Raw genomic sequence first — 21,163 nt, 5'->3', positions numbered from 1 at the left:
GAAACAGGCACTGGCAGATGATGTATTCCACACACAGCAGGTCTATCACTGACAGAGGCAGAGACAAAAGAAGAGACAAAGATGGTCGTGGGGAGACAAAGAGGGAGAGTGAGTGGCGCAACGAGAGAGACAGGCCTTTGTTTTTTCTAAATATCAGCTCCACAAACAGCACTGTCCGTCTCTCACCCCCACCCCTCCACTTCTCGCTGCTCTCTGTCCTGATGTGGACAAATGCAGCCTCACATCTCTGATCTAATTTGCTTAACAGCATTAGGAACCTGTCTGTCCCTATAATTCGCCTCAAGTAAATCCACGTCAGAGCCTGAACCTCTATGAGCCAGAAGCCATGTCTGTTCCAAAACACAACAAAGACAAATTTAAGGGCTAGGGGTCTTTGTTGATTAAAAAGATGTGTAGTGATGGTGAAGTTATATTAAACTTGACCAATTGTGTCTAGTGGGAAATTATGTAATAGATATAGAGATATATTGATATAAATGAAACACAAAGCCTCATGTCCCCACTTTGGCTGGTTATCATTTAGTGTCATCATTATTGGGATTCAGTTTTGGATTCTCACCTAATCCAAAGACATTTTTTTTGTTTTTATATAAAAGGGTAAATAACATTGGTATTTAAAGGTCAGTTAAAGAAAAAAAAAAGAGACATATATGTTATGTCTTCCACAAGATAAACATTTCCTGTTTTAGACAATACATTGCTAGCATTAGCTAATTATGAGGCCTTGTGGTCATGAAAATGTCATAAAAGATGCTGCATTCTTAAGCCATGTTGCAGAATATTCTTCTGTCATTCCATACAAGCTTCCTCAATTTCACATTGATGTTAATCACTGCTGTTGTGTAAGCAGTAATACTTTGGCACATGCGCACAGATGACATAAACACATACACAAGAGTGTAGGCTAAATCCAAACTTTGCAAACTCAGCAGTGTTGGGCACATTACTTTTAAAAAGTAAGTCCTTTTTTGGCAGCGCTCACGTTAGCCACACCCCTCCTGCTATCATCAGCGCTGTTATTCCCATCACTGGCTGTCAGTAGCAAAACAGTCTTTCCGAGTTTCCACTTGTCTTAAAAAATGAAGGAGTGATTCCAATTCAGAACAGGTTCTTGATACCCAACCCCACTCCCCACTGTACTAACCTAGCACAACAGCACATATCTGACTCCCTCTCCTCATTATCAAAAGGAATAGTACATCTAATCGGGAATGCAAGTGCCCTCCTTTGAACAAGGCTGGAGCCCATGGGTGCGGGGCGTGAAATATGAAAGACAACACATGTCCTCATCGGAGGACAGGCATCGCCTCGGCTTCTCCCGTTGGCACACAAACATAGGACTGTAGAATGGTAATCTCCCTCTCGCCCTCTCTCCCCCTCACACATACAAAGCAAGAGATAGCAGACGCCGAGGTCACACAGCTTTGATTTCCTTCCAGGTCTGCAGTTTCCAGTCCAAAAAGGAGCTAATAGTTTGCCAAACAAATGAAATATTAGCAGAAAGAGGGCCTAATATAGTACGCACTACGCTGTATTTTCTGTGTACAGCTCCATTTACGTCAACACAATAAATCCTAATTGCCTTGCATTGAAATCACCATTAGCTTATAACATTGTGATCCTTAAGATCGTAACAATGTAAAAAAGATAAGAAAGTCTGCTTAAACTGTTTGCCTTTCTGCTGACACCCATTAAGTGCCATTCAGGGAACTTGTGGTTTGAATGAAAGGGGTCATTATGACCCTCTCATCATCCACTAACCAGTTTAACTCTCTGTCCAGCCTTTTATAATGTTCCCTAATCCCCAGCATAAATGTACATAAGTGTCTCATGATCTTAGTCCTTGTGACGTATTGTTTTAATGGCACTGGAGTTTGATGGGCGGAGTTTTGGAATAAAGCTTTAAGGAAGGTGGGAAGGGTGGGGTCCATGGGTGCAACAGTCATGTCCTGTGTCTTCACAGAGGCCATTTTGGTGCATAGTCTAGCCCTAATGGCAGTTTTCTCTGCGGGGATAGATATAAAGGATAAAGGGCCTTCTGTAACATGACAATTATCCCATGTGTGAAGAATTCTGTCACAGGTACCCTCATCCTACACACTGCATATAAATCCATCGGCAGTTGATGAAGGCTGTTGCTCTATCTTGAAGTACACAAGCTCATATCTGTTACTCAAATGTAGGTGTCCACAGCCATAAAGCCCCTTTTAACTTTGCTAATAGAAAAAAATGAGACTCTGGCTCCGGTTAAGATGGAAAAATATTGGTAATTGCCTGATGAGGTCAAAGGAACTTTAATAGGACTATTAAGAGTTATTACCGGCAACTTGTCTGTGTATATCAGTGCCATTGTGCAATGCAGCGGTCCTGTGAAGTCCTGTTTGGTCCAGTCTGTTGTACAGTGTTTAGTTGAACTGCAATAACTGGAGGTAATGAGGGTACAATTATGGCTCCTTAACCTTTTGCGGAGCCTCGTCTGCTTTTTTTCCCCCTACTTGCTGAATGTTGCCAGCGTTTGTTACCTTTGGCTGCTTTAATATTTCCACAAGGGGTGTGTGTCACCTTGCACAATTATTTTTCCAAATGTTTAGCTGGCCGGATCCAGAGGGCCGTCTCTGCAAATATTTCATCAGCCTTTTTGCTAAATGCTCTGTTCAAATTGCTTGTTTCCTTTATTGTTCATATGGCGAACACAGCACCTCGATCAATTTAAGACATGTGTACATCCTGTTATTCAGCCTCCATTGTTCATTGTTGCGCCTATAGTAAGTGCATGTGTGACATCATCTGACAGGGAAACCTGTCCAATCCATGGAGCTGTCACACAGATGTGGAACTCAGCCCTAAAGGAGGGGTGGTGGCCAGAAACACACCATTCTCTGCAACCTTTGGACCTGTCCTTGTTAAGCCCTTGATGGGAAAGATCAGCTCAGGAGGGAGTCCTCGCCCTCCTTTCCCCTAACAACTACATGTTGTACTTCCCCATAGCAAATGGCATGACACATACACACATGCTTACAGTGGGTGTCCTTTAGGACAGTGGCTGATGGAGGATGACAGCTCCTCAACGCACACCCTTTGCCCTAACCCTTCAGCATAGGGCTTCAGTATGTGTGTGTGAGTGTGTGTGTGTGTGTGTACTTTTCCCTCCTGAGCAGACAGCTGCTACCTCCCGCCCATCCTCCCACTTTATTCCTTGCTCCTCTTACGGTTCTAACCTGCTTGTCCATTTGAAGGTAACAAGACTCTGCACTTTGCTCTCGCTCTCCCTCTCTCCTCCCCACTTTCCCTCTCCCTCTTTTTCTTATATGCGTCTCAATAATCTAATGCTGCAGCTGTCCGATGGCCAAGCCTCTAACACTTGCTTCCCTTCTTTGTTAAGGGGGATGGTGGATTTTTGGCCACAGATCAGGGCTCTGAGCCCTCACCACTGCAGGGTAGAAAGGGAGAGAGGTGGGGGAGGGAATGAGGAAAGGAGGGAGGGAGGGAGGGAGGGAGGGGATGGAGGGAAGTGTAGAGTGAGCGAGAAAGAGAAAGAGAGAGAGAGAGAGAAAAATGAGTGCCATGGTGAGTTGAAAAGCCTTGTTGCTTCCCCACTCCACTGGTTACCAAGGGATCAACGGGGTGCTAAAAGCACTCAGGGGAGGAAGAAGTAGAGGGTTTTTAGAGAGGAGGAAAGAGGAGACTCAGAATGACAGAGAGACAAAGAAAAAGAGAACAGAGGGTGAGTGGAGGGGCAGAGAAAGATGGATGTATATTTAGCCTGTGTCTCTCCTCTGCTGTCACTCAGGGCTTGGCTCTGCCACTGACACGGGGACAGACAATAAGTGGACTGGCAGTGAATATAAAGGGAGATGGTTTCCTCTGCTGCCTGTGGTCACAAGGAGACACTGACCCCTGTAACACTAACACAACACTGGGTCAGGCCATAGCCACGGAGTTAACATTTGGAGTGAAAAAATCTTCCGCTCCTACGGGTGGAACGTTTAATTTATTAACTAGCTAATGTGCAGAATGTATGCTAGGTAGCTATCAATAACACTCTGTGTAACCGTAGCATTGCCCCAGGCAAAATAGTCCTGGTGAGCCATTCTTACTGCCTGTTGTAACATAGCAAATGTTTATATTTTTAGATCAGTATATTTGGGGGGACATTTTGAGCATAATTGAAAATTGGATGGATGTTATTATGATTATGGCCCTGCATTAAAGAAAGAAGTGGACTTCAGGGCATTAAATGTCAGTTTTAACAAGTAATTATTTATCCTAGAGGAGCTTTGTATTCATGTGGTTAAAACACAGACTTTGTCTAGATGTCCACATTTTGAAGAGGCTGCTGGTTGATATCCCTGGTCTGGACTCTAATGAACCACAGTGACCACTTAAGCACTGTCTCGTGAATCAAATGTCAAGTGTCAGTCATGTCTTTGGAAACTGACATGTTGTGCATCAAATTATGTGAATCAAAACACCCCCAATGGCTGTGATATATCAAAACACTAGAACAAACAGGACCAGTGGTGTAAGATAGAACCATTATCAGTGTCAGCTACACAATGATGTAGTTTACAGATGTCACTATCTAGACCAGGAAGGTGTGAGGCTGCTAACTGCACTTACCGTACATCAATGAGAAAACACTTCAGAAAGTTCAGATCTTAACATGTTTTCAGCTTCTTCCACTTTGATTAAAGCATTATCTACTCTGTCCCATTACTCTCATTCACATCTCTTTCCCTCTCTTCTTTTCTCCATTGCCACGTCGCTCAAGAAATTCCACCTTTTTCATCACCAAGTTCTTCTCTCCTTTCATGCCATTTTCACACTTCCTCTCAGTTTTTTTTTTTACACAGTGGTGCATACCTGAATAGAGATATCACCTTTCTCTGGTGCTGCTCTGATATCTACCTGTGCCATTTTATGGTGATTTCACCTCTCAAATTCACACGCTCAGCTGACATGGTGGTCCCTTTGGCCTGGTGAAAGTGAAAGATGCCTTTCCCCTTGATGCTCTGACCATAAAACTACTAATCCTTTATTCCATCATGTCATATCGGAAAGCAGAATGATGTTAAGAGGGAAAAAGAGATGCACAACACAACCAATTGCAACCTACAGGACCAAACTAAAAGACAGGAGATCGTTGCTGAGCACTGCTGTTACTGAAGTTAATTGCATGTCACTTTGTGTGATGATACACCGTGAATCAGCTCGCTTCTTATATCGTTTTGCTGTCTAATGAGACAAAGGCAACAAACCCCGTCGTTGCACCTTAAAATAACCTTTCTAAAGTCAACCTTATCTCGGCTTCATACCTATATCTCTGCATTCCAGGCCTATATAACATGCCTATATGTTCTTGTGTGTATCTTTCCCGTCGTATGGATTTCCACAGGTGGCCAAGTACTGTTAGCATATGTGTGCAAGGAAAAGATCCAACTAACCCACTTGGGAATTTTCATAAAAGGCTCTGTACCGGCCCCGTGTGGCATCTAGGACCTCAGCTGACATGTAATTAAAGGCGTGGGTGACTGGTTGACTGACTCATTTTCATATTGGACGGTTAGCGAGGGGAAACAGACAGGTAGGGTGAGTCGAGGTCTCCTAAGGTAGGCTGCTGATGAAATTTTCATGCCCATCCCGCCCCACCCCCGACTCTAATAAATAAATCGGGGACAGAGTCTCCCTGCGCAACGCCTGAGTGTCGTCAAAGATATTGTGGCCTCTGAAAAGGGTTGAATCCATTTCCATAAAGTAACCAGGAAGGCACAAAATCTATTTGGATGTGCTTGACATTTGGGTAAAAGAGAGAGAAAGAGCAAGGTGAGGGGTGAGGGCGGGAAAATAGCGGCGGCTAACAATGCATTTCAGCAGACCCTGCAAAGGAGACATTGTGCTTTCTGGGTGCCAACAAGCTTATATACACAGAGAAAAACACACACAGTCAGGCACTTTGGTCAGCAGTTACTAACAGGTGTGGAAGCAACATCTGAAATGACTCTCTACTTATAAAACGAAGAAATGTTGATGTTCAGCGTGCTTGTCACTCGTTGATGAAGCTTTTCCTGTAACTAACCCTCAGCAGATGATAATTTGACATTGGAACCCTGTGATATTAAATATATCTCCCTCCTATTCTACATGCGGCCTGTCATCACTGCATGTAAGTGCCCTGTTCTATCTGCACCATCTCCATAAAGAGAGTTCAGATAAAGATTTTATTCCCCATTAAGGAGAGCATGAAGCTGCTCTGTCTGGTCCCAGAGCCTAGTTAAGACCTCAGATGTCTGACTCGCCTGTAAAAGCCGCCGCCTCCCGGCCCTGCTGCCTAATGGCCCTGAAGGAAGATGAGTAAATGAAATGAAGAGAGTGAGAGAAACAAATGACAGCGGCCGCGACCACTTTCCTTCACTCTAGACCTGATCGCATCACCGCAAAAATCCGGCAGCGGTGCCATGCCCCAGGCCAGACCTGATTGATTGAGCGGGATCAATCGATCAGGGCCACTTTGTCACTACAGTCACTGAAGAGTTTGGCTGGGGAGGGATGTTTCTACAGCATCATCAGTGCTCCCATACTGAAAGTCTCTTTTGATTTAGAACAGAGGCCGTTACTTGTTCCTTCAGGTAATTGGATTAAAAGCCAGAAAGGAGATTTAGGCAGGAGAGGAGGAGATGCAGGCACAACCAAGTAGACATAATGACAGAGAGGGGGTGAGTTTTCAGTCTTTTAATGATTTATGATTTATCTTCTTTTTTTTCTTTTTAGGAGGAGGAGGAAGAAGAGCAAAGAAAACAAGAAAGGAGAATTGAGCGGATAGAGCCAGTCGGGAGGGCTGATTCCTCATTGGAACATTCACCTGTGATAAACCTAGAGTGAGTGATCCCCAACAAACACGTTAGATGAGGGGCCTCGAAATTTGGTGCACATTCATGTTCCCTTTAGAATTGTACCAACTTTGTGGGTCCCTCAATTTTTCATATAGCTCTATCATCAGGTAAGACCTAAGGCCGCTGCTTTTCTGTGTTTAGTTATCATTTGGAAATGTTAGCATGCTAACATGCTAAACTAAGCTGGTAAACGTGTGAAATAGCATTCATGCCACCACTGCATCCTTACTGTGCATTGGTATTGTGGGCAGGTTAGCATGCTAATGCTTAGCATTAATCTTAAAGCATGCTGTAGACCCTTTGATGCTGTGTGCCACACAGATTTAATTCCATTTTATACAGGACTGCTGCATGAATCACAAATCCCAGACTAATAAAATGAAATCAAATAAAAATATGCATTTGTATGTACCGCTAGAGGTACGACAGAATATATGTTTTTCTATAATCATGGTGAGCTGTCCTTTGAATTCATCACAGTGATGCCCGAAAGGTTAATCATCGCCGGAACATCATCATTAAACATCTAAACACACATAATCACATGACAGTGACACAGAGTGGACATAAGGACCACGCCTTCTTCCATCAACATCAGAGCACACATCTGCATCAACGGCTGCTTGTGTTCATTTGTCTTTGCGTCTTTATCCACACAAATTAACCTTTTCCTCCTCTACTCTCGCTTCCTCACACGTTTTTCAATTAATCTGTTCTCTTTTAGCACAACAATCTGATCTTAATCACTTAATTGGAGTCTCCATTTGGGTCCCTAATCGACCCTGAGGTCCACCAGACTGACTTAGTAATGGATGACTTCATATAGGCACAAACACAATGCAGCCTCCACCAGTAAGGCCACACCAACCCCCAGCCCATACATCCCATCAGCATCTTGTCATGTTTGACTGTTGTCTTTTACAGCCTGCTTTTCTACATTTTCTTGTCATTCCTATTATTTGTTATTCATGCATGTCTCCCCCTTCCCCCTCCTTCTTCTTGTCCTCTCGGCCTCATCCATCACCGCCCTGTAGAGGCATGCTCAAGCCGGTCGAGGTGTCCAATGAAGGAGGGCCCCTGGGGATCCACGTAGTGCCTCTCAGTACACAGGATGTCAGGTAAAAAGAATGAAATAAAATAAAATCTGAGAATCAATGCAGCTCAATGTGCAACAATAGCTGGTTAGTTTCACCATCCTATTTGTCTCCTGCATCCTTTGGTATGAAGCCCTGTGGATGTTGCTTTCTTTTAACTTTTACTCATCCTTTCACTCATATTTCCCCCCTACTTTCTCTAACTCTCAGCTCTCTGTTCTCCATTATTCGTCTCTTTTAACTTTTTACTCCAGGCTGCCTTTTTTCACTGACTTTGAGTCTTCTGGCCATCTTATCATCTTATTTTTGTGAGTCTCGCTGCTGAACGACCACGCCCATACCCAGCGCCGCTCTTTTCCCACAGCTCTAAAGCCCCCAGTGGCAAGGAGAACAGATGAAAGTAGTTTTTGCTCTTGACTGCACACTTTTTTCATCTTGAGTTCTACTTTTCTTTAATTCTAACCTATGTGAGTCACAACAGTGTCTGTTCTCTCTTGAAGGTGATTTGGACTGCTTCCTTCTGCCTTTTTTTTTTTTTTTTTTTTTTAACTGATAAAGAATATTGATGACAGGGGACAAGAGGAGGAATGAATGCATCACAGTTTATAGTTATTCCAGAAAAAATAAAGGACAGAGGAAGTAGCCAGATGTAATCAAGCTAAAAGCTTGTGTAGAACACGGATCCCTGCTGCATGCTAAGGGACTGGCACATCACCAAGGGGAATGTGACTACTCAGCGCTGAGGAGACGGAGGCAGGGGGGTGAGGTGAAAAGACAGAGTGAGGAGATGAAATGGGATGACATTTGAGGGAGAGAGGGAGGACGGCTGTCATTGAGGATTGCCGCGTATCATTTCTCTGGGACACTAATCCTATCGCTGTTTATAAGCAGGTGTCAGGAAACTATATTTAGCTTTGACCTCGCGTGATTGACTTCCTTAGAAGTGGTGACACTTTGAGTTATCCTGAGTCAGAGACGGAAAATAACAACTCCCAATGAGTCGCACCGAGTGATATTGCTCAAATAAAGTTCAGATCCAACAGTTTATTAGACATGCTTTTATCCTTAAGCTCCTCTGTATTCCCACTAAATCAGACTGCATCTTAGAAGGTATAGCAGTAATGCTGCATGGCCAGTAAATTTCTTCTCCATCAGCTAAGGTCGGCACTAATAGCTATCAGAGCCTTCAATTAACTTGAGACATGATAAGACTTAGCGTCTGGTCAGTGGGTTGATGCTAATGGCCTGGCCCAGCTCTTTCCTGTGAGCTGTGAGCTAGGACAGGAGGCATTAGGCTCAGCGGGCTGTCATTAGTGTCTAGACCAGGGCCACTGGGGTCAGACAGCCAGCGAAACCAGACAGCAAACAAGGAACTGCAGGCACTCCAGCGCCGGCTGCCCGCATTCTGCTCCACTGTACTGACATCAAGTCAGATCCAAGCACGAGGGGGAGACAGCTACAGGAGAGAGCTTCAAGTCTCTGAAAGACTGGAGTTTCAGTAGACACTGTCTCTCTTTCTCTAACCTTCACACACACACACATGGAGATCGCTACCTGAAAATGAACTCAGCTTGTCAACAGTTTGGACTTATCTGGGGATATGTGCTCCCATAAAGGCTCTTGCGCAAAGTTCAATCACACAGAGCTGATCTGTTGGAATTCCGTGCAGACATAGATACGCCGTACATCTGCACACACAGACACACACACACACACACCCCACGCAGATGCATTCTTTGCTTAATGAACTTCTCATTCCATGACCAGTTTCAATTGTAAACAAACTGTGGACATAATTGCCGTGCATAAACACATCCTGATTGGATTATTATTTGATTAAAGGCAGTAGATGAGTGCAGGTGGCCATGCTCAATTCATTTCTCAGCACTGCTGCCCAGCCACAAGATGGAGTAAAGCCTTACAGTACGATCAGTTTTGTCTTCAATGGAAAGTGGGACTGATGTTTTTCTCCAGAGTCTTTGGACTACAAACTCCTTTTGCTTATATTTGGCAACTAATAAATTCACTGAATTGCAGCTTGTGAAAATACCATTTAGATTTTTCTTTAGCTTTTCCACTCTCCCCAACTAACTACTTTGTATCTAAAAAAACCTATTAGTATGAGATGGGGAGGAATTGTGATGGTGGCAGTACATTATAGTCATCACAATAATAGTGCTTTTACAAAATCATCTTCTTCAAATCTCTAAAAGATGCAGCTTTATCCCCAATCCTTCCTGCTGCTGCTTTGAATACTGATCAGGGATCAACCAAAACTCCTTTATCTACTGTTTCTTGTCTGCTACCAGATCAGAAGTCATTAGAGTGTGTCCACGGTGTAATCTCCGTGCGTAATACTTTGTTTTCAAGCTGCCAACACTTATGGAGATTAAGCACAATCATGTCCACTTCCACAGCACCCGCAATTACTCTCTGTTCAACACACTTAAGCTGACCTGGCGAAGCCAGCTCACACACCGAGAGAGAGGGAAAGGCCTATTGTGATCTTTAATTTCAACTTAATGCTGAACCATTTACCCTGTTGAGGAGCTGAGATGAGTCTGCGGTGTGAGCGTGTACATCCACATTATGCAGCCAATTAGAGCAATGTCCTGAAAGTGGCCCTGTTCGGCGGAAATGCTAAAGAGCTCTGCAGATCTGCCCTTGACGTCTGCGGTAAACAGGGTCACAGTTTAAATGCGCTGCTGTTTATGTGTCTATTGAAATGATAGGAAGTAACCGAGGATTATGAAAAGCACGCAGCCTATGTCCTTGCTCCTGATAAGCTGCCGATTGGAGTACAATTTACTATATCTTATAAATCTTGCACTGGCTTCTGAATAGTTGTGGCTCTTATATATTTCATCATTATTTTTAATTTCCCGAAAGTAAGCCTCCAAACTTTTTGTCAGTTTATGCAAGGACACCAGACGTTTGCACTCAGTCTACCTGCTACCTCAGGCATCTGGCGCCTTAGAGACGGATGGAGTTTGTAGTTCTGCTGCACGAGCGCACATCAGATCTCTTTGCATGCGGTTATCCTCAGGGCCTTACTAAAGCCCCAAAGGAGCTCACTGATGTATTTATTTAGAGGAGGGAGAGAGGGGGTGTATTTGAAGGTAAAGGTTGCCTCTTTTTTGAGGAGTGCTGAGATGGCACTGCCGTGGAACTGTTTGGGTATTTATTACAGCACTGCCGGCGCTCGTCTTAAGCTCCAGTGAAGGCAACTGCAGCGTTTCCTCTGAAGCCCTAAGATGATCTCTTAGCTGTTGGTGTGGATTACCTCAGACAACCCGCCCTGTCATTCTCTCAAACCTGCCCACAGAAAGGCAGACAGAGTCGGGGACACAGGCATGGACAGAGGCTTAAAATTGAGTTAGTAATGCAGTGCTTCTTCAGGCCCCAGGAAAGTACAGGTCTTTATCCAAGCTTAAAGTTAAGAAACTTTACTTTTAGTGACAGCAGCTGAAAATGTACAGTACATGACAATAGGTCTAAAGTTTGTAAACTTTATAACTTTCTCCAACTTTGAAAGTATTATGACTGTTGAACTGAGTAGTTAACTTTGATGTTTTCATTTTAGCTTTAGGATGTGCTCACTGATAAAATTTGGATAATGTCAGTCACATAGCTTTCTTCAGTATTCACCTCTTTTCCCTCCTACATGTCCTCTCCTCTATACTTCTGTGGATTGTCATTACCTTTATGGATGCAGGGGACAAGGCTTGCATAAACCCTGCTGGGTTTTTTTTGTTTGTTTTTTTTTGTATTATTTCCATATGTGACTGTGTGTGGTATGATTGCTGACCTATGTGTCTAAATGTTTCATCTGTGAGCTGTCACATGATCATTTTCCAGGACTCATGGCTTGCTTGTGAAGCGCCTGGAACGCGGGGGCAAGGCAGAGCAGGAGCGTCTCTTCAAGGAGTACGACTGTATCGTCAAAATTAATCAGGCAGACATTCGCCACCTGCGCTTCGAACAGTAAGCTCAAAAGTTTGCGGCCTATCAACTGTCATCTATGAAGTGTCCTCTTTTCTATGAAAGAAAAATGTCGTCTCTCTTATTTTTGAAATAATTCCATTAGGTCCGCTTCTTGCCCCAATGATTTGATTTTTTTTCACTGCATCCAGAGCTGGGACACACACTGTACTAATCACCTGATACCATTTTCTCAGTGATGCTGAGAGCGCTGTGTTGGACGTTAAGTGTGGTGACAGTAAACAGTGTTGCTGTTGATAAGTGGAGCCTAAACTGCTGTTTGACATGACACCCACACAGCTGCACTATAAAAAAGAAATATTACTGGCTTTGTTGGTCATCCTATAATAGGTCTCAGGGACCTGCATTCCTTCGCCAAAGCTTCTGCCTCTGATCCAAAACTGCTGACGCCTTTTTCTTGATTCATTTCTATCGATTCATCGCGACCCTTCATTTCCTAAAGTGGAATGAAGATATAAACCTGGGCCTATCCAACCATTTACCCAAAGCCACCCTTCTCCCTCGAACACACACAGGCTGCATGCACGGTTGGCGCATACTTGCACATGCACTGACACACTCACATATACACACACACACACACACAAACACACACACTGCTACACTGAGCTATAATGTGTTATCTACACCTGTATGTGTGTGTGTGTGTGTGTGTGTGTGTGTGTGTGTGTGTGTGTGTGTGTGTGTGTGTGTGTGTGTGTGTGTGTGTGTGTGCAGGTGTGTGTGTCAGGCTGAGAAATAGATTACTTCTGGAGTCTTAGTGTGTGGAGGTCTGCTTGGCTCTCTCCCTTATCATCCACTGCTCCACAGGAAGATATCGCCCAGATTCCTGCCAACAAAGGCCCAGCCTACAGTCAGACTGGGCTGGACACCATCATCTAAAACGACTGGGCTTAAAGCCACCCTGCTGGATGATTGGCAGAAATTGAAACCAAGTTTTGGAACCCCCCCTACATTCAGAAGTAGAGTTGGAGACTATTTTTTCCTTTTCTTTAACAACTCTATCACTGAAAAAATAGTTTTTTTAATTTATTTTTTTACTTGTTTTAAGCAAAACATGCTTTATTTATTTATTTATTTATTTATTTTTACTGAAGAGAGGAAAGTCTCTCCACCGGCGTGTAAAACCCCTGATGATCACGGTTACCTTACCCCATTATGTTAATGTGTTCACCCGACAGTGTACAAAGCCACTAAGGTTTTAGGATCCTTCTTTTTTTCTTTTCAAAACGATGCTATTGTCATTAGTAAACATCCCAGTTTCCTTCCGAGCCTTTTCTAGTGTGAAAGAGGCTTACAAACCAAATCCACAAGGGAGTGATGTTTTCTAGCGTTCTGCACCTACCCTCCCCTGCCAAACACATACTCCTCGCCGGCATCCAAATGCATATGATGTTTGTGATTCTGCATGGAAATTAGGTGGAGGAGCTAAACTTTCTTCGCTCCATCTTCACCCTCGCTCAACAACCCCCCCACCCCCACTTGATTGTGCGCCGCACAGAGTGACAATTTAAAGTGATAGTCTAATCTCCTTGGATTGTTTTGCATGGGTAAATATTTTGAGGCGCTTAATCTAACTGAATGTAATGACGCATTGATGGGGTGATTTATTATTCAATCAGACCCGCGTGGAGGCTGATTGCTGGAGTGATGGCACTTTATATGTGCAGGTGGGAGCGTACACACACACACACACACACACACACACACACACACACACACACACACACACACACACACACACACACACACACACACACCGACTCCCTCAGTCATCATCTCTCAATGTGCACATGTGAGTGATTTTTGAAAATTACCATAGGAATAAAGATGGGAAAGACCAAATCCTGCAGAAGTGGCTTGGTACGGCGTGTGCGCCTTGCCTCTGTGACACAGCTTGAATGAAGTGCTTTCTGTTGTGGCGGGAGCAGCTTAGCAGCTGTCATTGGAATCAGCATGGTATTACTGGTGCTGTAATGGGGGTCTGGAAACAGGAGGTGGGATTGTTGGAATCCAGACATTCTCCGTGCCTGCGGCCCCTAATGCTGCAGTGTGGCTCACTCCTAGACGGTCTATCTATATGCTAAGTGCCACCAGCAAATCCAGACTAAACAATTCTTGTGTCTGGGAATGATGTCGAGCTCTTGTCTTGGCTTATTTGGCCCCAAAACTTGCATGAGACTCAGTGTGTGTTTTGGCTTTTTTCCCCATTATTTTGTGTGTTAGAAATGAAGTGTGTGTCTGCTTTCTTTGGAATTGTATTGTCTGGAAAGCTTCCTCAATGCATGATTCATCACCTCTGTTCTGATTGTCGTGTCCACTCATTTCTAACCACACACAGACTACTCTATACAGGGGAATTCTCATACAGTAGGTTTCACTGGCATACTATAGAATACACAATATATTATGTTCAATCACTGACTCACCATGCTTATCTCTTTCCTTCCTTGATGCTGGTAATTATAGATAATGTAATTTATGTCCTTTGCCGCTATGTTTTGAGTAACGCTGCAATTGGACACTTTAACCTCAACTCCCCCTATCACATCTCAAGCATACAGAGTAACATGGCCTTCCTTATCATTCTCTATCAGTCAAGTTATGATAGTCCATTATTGTACTTGTGTCCTTTATCATGTTGAAGCTAATTCATTTCCGTCTGAATGACCTTACTCTTTCTGTATGACCTCCAGAGCCCAGCACATTTTCAAACAGGCCATGCGTTGCCCGGTCATCCTCTTCCATGTGGTCCCTGCAGCCATGAAGAGGCAGTACGAGATGCTCTCAGCCCAAAGCGAGCTCAGCTCTCCCCAGTCCCACAGAGTCCGCTTTAGCCAAGACTCTCAGCATTCGGGGGACAGGTCGAGTCTGGTGGGGGCACTGATCCCCAGGTCTGGACCACAACCAGGCCTCAACCACAAGTATGTTTTACTGCCTTTTAGTTGTTGTAGTTTTGGTATTATGGTGTTCCCCTATGCAGTAAACATGTTGCAGTCGAATGGATGTTAAGACAACCAGTACAGGATTTGAAAACCAGATAAAAGCAAAACACACAGAACGAAATCGCCTTTCTATCCAACCAGTTGTTTGGAAAAATAACAAAGGGTCTTGTTTGTGCACATGATTAGGTGATGCAGTCTCAGGCTGCCAAATTTCAAATGAATGCAATTCTATTTTAATTACACCAGTCAATAACTTTCTCTTAATATGTTCCCTGTGAATCTATCAAAGTTTAAAAGCTGCACAATAAAAGGCGAGAGAGGAGTTTAATACTAATTTGTACCAGAGATCTCTACATCTGCATCACTGATCATCCTGTTAAAAGCCCATTTTATCTACCTGTTATTGCTATTCATTTCTGTAATGTGTTTGGCCTAATTCCAGGAAACTCAACATGTGGGTCTTTATCAAGTAGGTCCTTGTCTCCAGGTTTATGGTGTTAATTTCACTGATATTAAATCATCTATTCACTCTCTATGTGTCTCTGTGAGACATTAGTCGGTATTCTCCATGGACATAATCATTTAGTGTTGAGAGAACGTTGTCATGCATCTTACTTTATGTAATAGCAGTCTGACAGATGATGGCTATTTAAGTGTAGCCCTTGAAATTAGCTCAAAGTAAAGAGAAAACAAACATATTACATTGACAAGAGACAGACACAGCACAGTTGAATCCAGTTTGCAGCACAATATCAGAACTTTCACAAATTAACAAACCTAACCCCACGGACTATTTGTCAACCAATAAATTATTGACTGGACGAGAGCATTTTCATAAACCGTCTGATCCATGGAGAGGGCAAGGTCCAGCCTTCACGTCCAAAGCTGCTCTTACCATGATTGTTGTCAATATTGGCCAACTATAATATCATTATGAAATGATTTATTCATCCTGATGTTGGTTGTTATTGAAATTGATACATATGATTATTTATAGAATGCTGATATACCACTTGTTAACTGAAGTAAATACAACAAATATCAAAGATACCAAAGCAGAATGCATAAAATACCTAAGGGAACTGAGCTCCTGCTTTCCACCTCTCCACACGGTCTATTTATGTCAGTGAAAACAAATCAAACTTTGGTCTTTGTCTTGCTCTGTAGCCAGCAGGGGCCCCTGGCAGGAAGCACTCCAGAGCCGAGCCGCCGGTACACCACGTTACCCCACACCTTGGTCTCCAGAACCTCATCAGCCCCCTCCCCCACCCTGCAGCGCAGGATAAGCACAAACCCATCCACCAACTCCTACCTGAAGAACAAAGGCCGCAGATTCAACATCCAGCTGAAGAAAGGTAAGACCCGGCACGCACCTGAAGGCATACATGCATCTTTCAGCATTTTTATGCCAAAAGTACGATGGAAACGTGAAAACTTCAGCAGAAGGAAAGAATCGTCAACACACACCATTTTCATGGAGGCACAGGCACTTGTCTGGCTGCTTGATCTTAAGATATGTGTTACCCGTCTGGGTGGTGTTTTTGTGGGAAGATGGCACAAACAGGTGGGATATTCATTCAAATGAGGCAGCACAAAGCAAGAGACTGTGCTCAGAGACAAACATTTCTGAATCAGTCTGTATTTGACTCAGTGTCACTCAGCTGCCACTTGGACGTACAGTCAAAACATACATAAATACCACAACAATGCCTAAAGAGTAAAAATGTTTGTATAAATACATTTTAATCTTCATTGGAAAGAGTATGTTTCAGATTAAAAGTCATGCAGGAATGTCTGTAAATCATCCTAAATGTATCAATAAGTGACTATGAATGACTCTAACAGTCCCTGTTGTTCAAAGCTGCTTTAAACTCGAGTCAAATGTTCTCCTTCAATCAGTTAAACACCCGCAGCCAACTTAAGCCTGCAGGAAAGATATACTAATAAAACTGAAGCACAGTGGCATTATCCAGAACAGTCCACTGTGTTAACTTTTTATTAAATCTCATGCAAATGACAGCAGGCTGCTACCACACAAACCCCACACACCTGCACACACATCAGATGGGTCCACTGTAACTTGGCATTCTGGTCATTTAAAGCGACAGCATGTTACCAGAGCTGCCCTGTGTCACAGCCTCCTTTACAAGTTTTAAAGAAACTTTGGTTCGGTTGCCCATGTTTCGTAATTGAAATGCATTATGAAGCAAATGAAGCTTGCAACATTTTGAGATATGATGTAACCATTTGCAATATGAGACACAGTGGATTTGACTGAATTATCATCGGTTTGATGCGTTCATGAACGGCTTCACTATTTTGTATCATTCATTCTTTCATCCTGGTAGCAATTAAAGGTTGAAAAACATATTTTAAGAGAGTCCCTGCACCCAAAACCTACTGCTTTGTTGCTGACAGTAGGTTTTTTAAAATAGGGCCCAGAAATATTGACAGTGGTTTGACTTTGCTTGCAGCCACGCAAAAATAGTAATGTCTTTTTTTAAATAGATTAGAATTGCTCCAACAATTCTGTCAGTTTCTTCATGACAGTTACTTCTGCTCTTACTAGCAGAGAGTTAAAGAATAACTCTGTGTAACTGATATCACAGCCTCAAGGTGTGCGTGTTCTGTTTTTTTACAATGTTTTGAGTTTTATCCAAGCCTGATTCAGAGGCATTCTTCATTTAACTGCGCTTAAAGTTCACTCTGAGGCACAAACATACAGTTGAACTAATTTCTTCATCAATCAGCTGATGTGACACCCATAAGTAGTTCATCCTCTAAGTGACAGCAGACACACAAAACACCTGTCTCTCTTTCTATTTCTATCCCTGCCTCCATCACCCACGTTCCGGTCTGTCACCCCTCCTCACTCCTCACTGAGACAAAGGAGACAAAGGGCCACAGCATCATCTGTGTGCATTTATTTTCTCCTCAGGAAAGAATAGGTGGAGGAAGACGACCTTAAATCTTTAGGAAATATTTAAAAATCTCTACTTGCCTTTAGGCTTTGTCTAAAAATGAGCAGGCTGAAAGCAAATGCAAATCTCTGCTTCTTGTGGTTTGATGCACTCGGGCTACATCATCACCGTCTTGTGGTTGTAATATTATGATTCAGCAATCAGTCTGTTACCAGCTGAGGTTGGTTTGTGTGTGGACTTGGACGGGCCTTTGATACCGGAGCAGTTGTATCTTAGCCAACCATTGTGGTGGGTTTACTGCCAGACTCCATCTCATTTCCATCACTCCTCTATCTTCATATGCATTGACGAGCGGTTGGTTGTGAAATGAACCAGCGCTGATACGACTTGCCTGCTCTCTCTCTCTCTATCTCTGTCTCTCTCTCTCTCTCTCTCTCGCTCTCTCTCTCTCTCTCTCTCTCCTCTTTGCTCCTTTTTTTTATCTGTCAGTGGGAGCAGATGTTTCCATGAAAGCTGGCACTGAGGCTGTAACAGCGAGCTTCAGGGAATAGTGCGGCAAGTGAGGGCAGCGGCGCAGGCTAAATGCAATGCACTCTGGGGAAATGCAGTCACAAGCTGCTCTAATATGTTTGGCGGAGGTCCCCGAGCACTGCGAGCATAGTTTTAGAATCGTCAGACAGTTTGGGGCTGCAGTGCAAAGTTAAATATTTTTGTTTATAATATGATAAAATTCCTCTCCTTTTTTTTTTTTTTTTTCTGCACGCAAGCCTCTCATTTAAGCGAAACCAAGCTGCAGAGATGTTGGTGCTGCTCCAGCCACAAGACCGATGCCAGCACTTTAGTTTGTTTTCGCTAGCCACACTGCTTCATGGTCTAATTGAACACCAGTCATAACTCTCAAAAGTATGCTCTGGCCCAAGTGACATAAATGGTTTCTCAGATTATTGCTCATGATTTAAATGGGGCTTACCAGATTGGATGTGCCTCGCTTGTAAACTTCAAGACGCAGGATTTAAATGGGGAAGAATTATTGTGCAAATGTTGTTGAATTGGAAATTTTAACTGAGCGCTAAAATAAGACGGAGTCGAGGGGAAATGTGCATCAGAAATCCATTTTGACAGTTCCATTTGATTACCATCCGATGTTATCACTACTAATGTACTTTTAGAAAGGCTTGAGCAGTTGTGTTGTTGACTCTGTCTAAGTGGCTCTGAGTTCCGAGTGGCAGGAGCAGATCTTGCATGACAAATTAACAAGAGTGCCTTAATCAAATAGTGCAGTCGAAAAGGACACAGGCACCCCATTAAGTCATTGTAATGTGCCTCAGCCTCTCCTCATGTTTGCTGTTTAATTGGCTTATTGGAGCCAAGATTTCAACTAATCCAGAAAGGGATACAATTACTTTTATCCTGGTCTTCTATTACCCAAAATAAAGACGTCAGTGGTTAATTACTGCAGGCCTATTAGAGATGCATTCTCCTAATTGCCTGATTGGAGACCATTAACGACGAGATCTTTCAATGTGCCAGAGTTTGATTCTTCTCATTATGCAGTGTTCAGGCCAGGGGAGAAGAGTGGACCTGCCATGGGAGAGGGGGTCACAGTGGAAAAGGGAACAAAGACGGTCATTTGTGTTTATATGCACATGAACGTGTGCACATCGATATGAATCCAGTATGCACACCAATATTCCACTATTTTTCTAAATATAACAATATTCTGAATTTGAGACATGTAACAGCATTTTTTTTTTCAAATTAAAGGATGAATTCACATAAAAAAATAAGAATGCAGGCTTTATACCCTCATCCCTATGCTGAGGAAAAGTCAGGTAGCTGTAATGTAAATTGTTTTTAAAATGTAAATAAATAAGAAGACAATTGAAAATGGCTCCATACAGGTCACCTGGTGTAATCCAAGACCCTGGATGCCCCTAGATCCCAGATTGGTTTGAAATTACTTTATTTACACCCTCAGCACACATTTGAACTCTTGCAGTGTGTCTGTGAATACTGTGTGTCTTCAGAAGGGGTGTGCATTATCACTTTTAGCTTAGCAGCTATGATGAAGATTTTGGTGTTTAGGTAGTCCTCTACTAACATCTTTTAAAATGAATTTTCCATACGGAGCCCTTTTGTTGTTGTTAACATTTTGAGTAACTGGTATCAACAGATGTTTGGAAATGCACAAATATCGCAATGCCAACCTTTGCAAAAGGCTGATTGAACAATTGAGGGAGGAAGGCTGTGTGTGTATGTGGTATGCACAGCTGCATGAAAACGGGAATACAGATTAAATATTCATCAGTCATGTAAACAGAATGTGGCGTTTTTGGAATGAGGGCTAACAATTTACATGTGTTGTGCATTTAAACATGGTCAGCGATGTTGAGGATGTGAAAGAGCGCCCAGAATGTGCAATCTTTCCAGAAATGACACAGGTTCAGTCATATATGATTGATCATGGAGTAATAATAGACAAATCTGTATTTGAAAAATCTGTGAAATCACATTTGTAGTTAAAAATAAAGGTATGCCTTCTTTTATGATTCTATCGCTTTAGTTTCACTTAGAGAAAATGCACTGCTTCAGAATCTACCACTGCAGCTATGTGACACTGTGTTAAAAAGTTTGGCATGCATGAAGAAAAATTCTGTATATTTAACACCCAACGTGAACGATGGCTGCTATTTCTGTCCACTTAGTTATCATGCTGCAGTGAAGGAGAGATCATAGCACATCATTATCCTCAACAGTTCAACTTTTTGACTTCATAAGCAACCTCTTCATCACCTTTGCCGCAAGTTTGTTTGCGTGCCAAAGCCAGGGGAAAGTTACGATCCGAGCTTTCTCCCTCTTTGTGTTTCTTGTTCATCAACAGCATCACTGTCAGCGAGACATTTCAACAGGCTGGGGAAAAGTAGGTCATGATGAACCATCAGAGGTGCTGACAGCTCTGTGAAATGAGCAGCTACTTTGACTTGAATACTGATCACTGTTGTTACCATCAGAAAACCCTCCACTGAAACCACACAACGCACATAACTTTTCTACTTGACTGCTTGAGACACAGACAGCTCGGTTATACACAGTGGAGTCTGCCTCTCTGAACACTGCCCCTTAATGACTCATCTAACAGCATTATGTAGCAGGGCTATTGAATTTTTGAGCATTCTTTCAAAGAATAACCCAACAAACACAATTTGTTTGTTTTACCTCATTCCCTAGCTGATATTTGAAACGATCTTTTGCTTTTATTTGACAAATTTGGGTCTGGTCACTGGGAAAGG

The 21,163-nt window shown here is 42.9% G+C and overlaps 1 protein-coding gene across 5 annotated transcripts in view; it reads left to right on the top strand.

Moving 5' to 3' along the window:
- LOC119008605 (partitioning defective 3 homolog) overlaps positions 1–21,163 on the top strand; it is a 377,798-nt gene that overhangs the window by 181,972 nt on the left and 174,663 nt on the right. For all 5 annotated transcript variants that reach the window (XM_037079110.1, XM_037079112.1, XM_037079111.1 and 2 more), the window contains 5 exons: positions 6,790–6,896; positions 7,946–8,029; positions 11,864–11,989; positions 14,704–14,931; positions 16,120–16,307. In XM_037079110.1, coding sequence (XP_036935005.1) covers positions 6,790–6,896; positions 7,946–8,029; positions 11,864–11,989; positions 14,704–14,931; positions 16,120–16,307 — 733 coding nt within the window. The remainder of the gene's footprint in view (positions 1–6,789; positions 6,897–7,945; positions 8,030–11,863; positions 11,990–14,703; positions 14,932–16,119; positions 16,308–21,163) is intronic.

This window comes from Acanthopagrus latus, chromosome 19, assembly GCF_904848185.1.
Source record: "Acanthopagrus latus isolate v.2019 chromosome 19, fAcaLat1.1, whole genome shotgun sequence".
NCBI lineage: Eukaryota > Metazoa > Chordata > Actinopteri > Spariformes > Sparidae > Acanthopagrus > Acanthopagrus latus.
The sequence above is the reverse complement of the archived record's forward strand: the minus strand, read 5'-3'. Positions and strand labels throughout refer to the sequence as shown.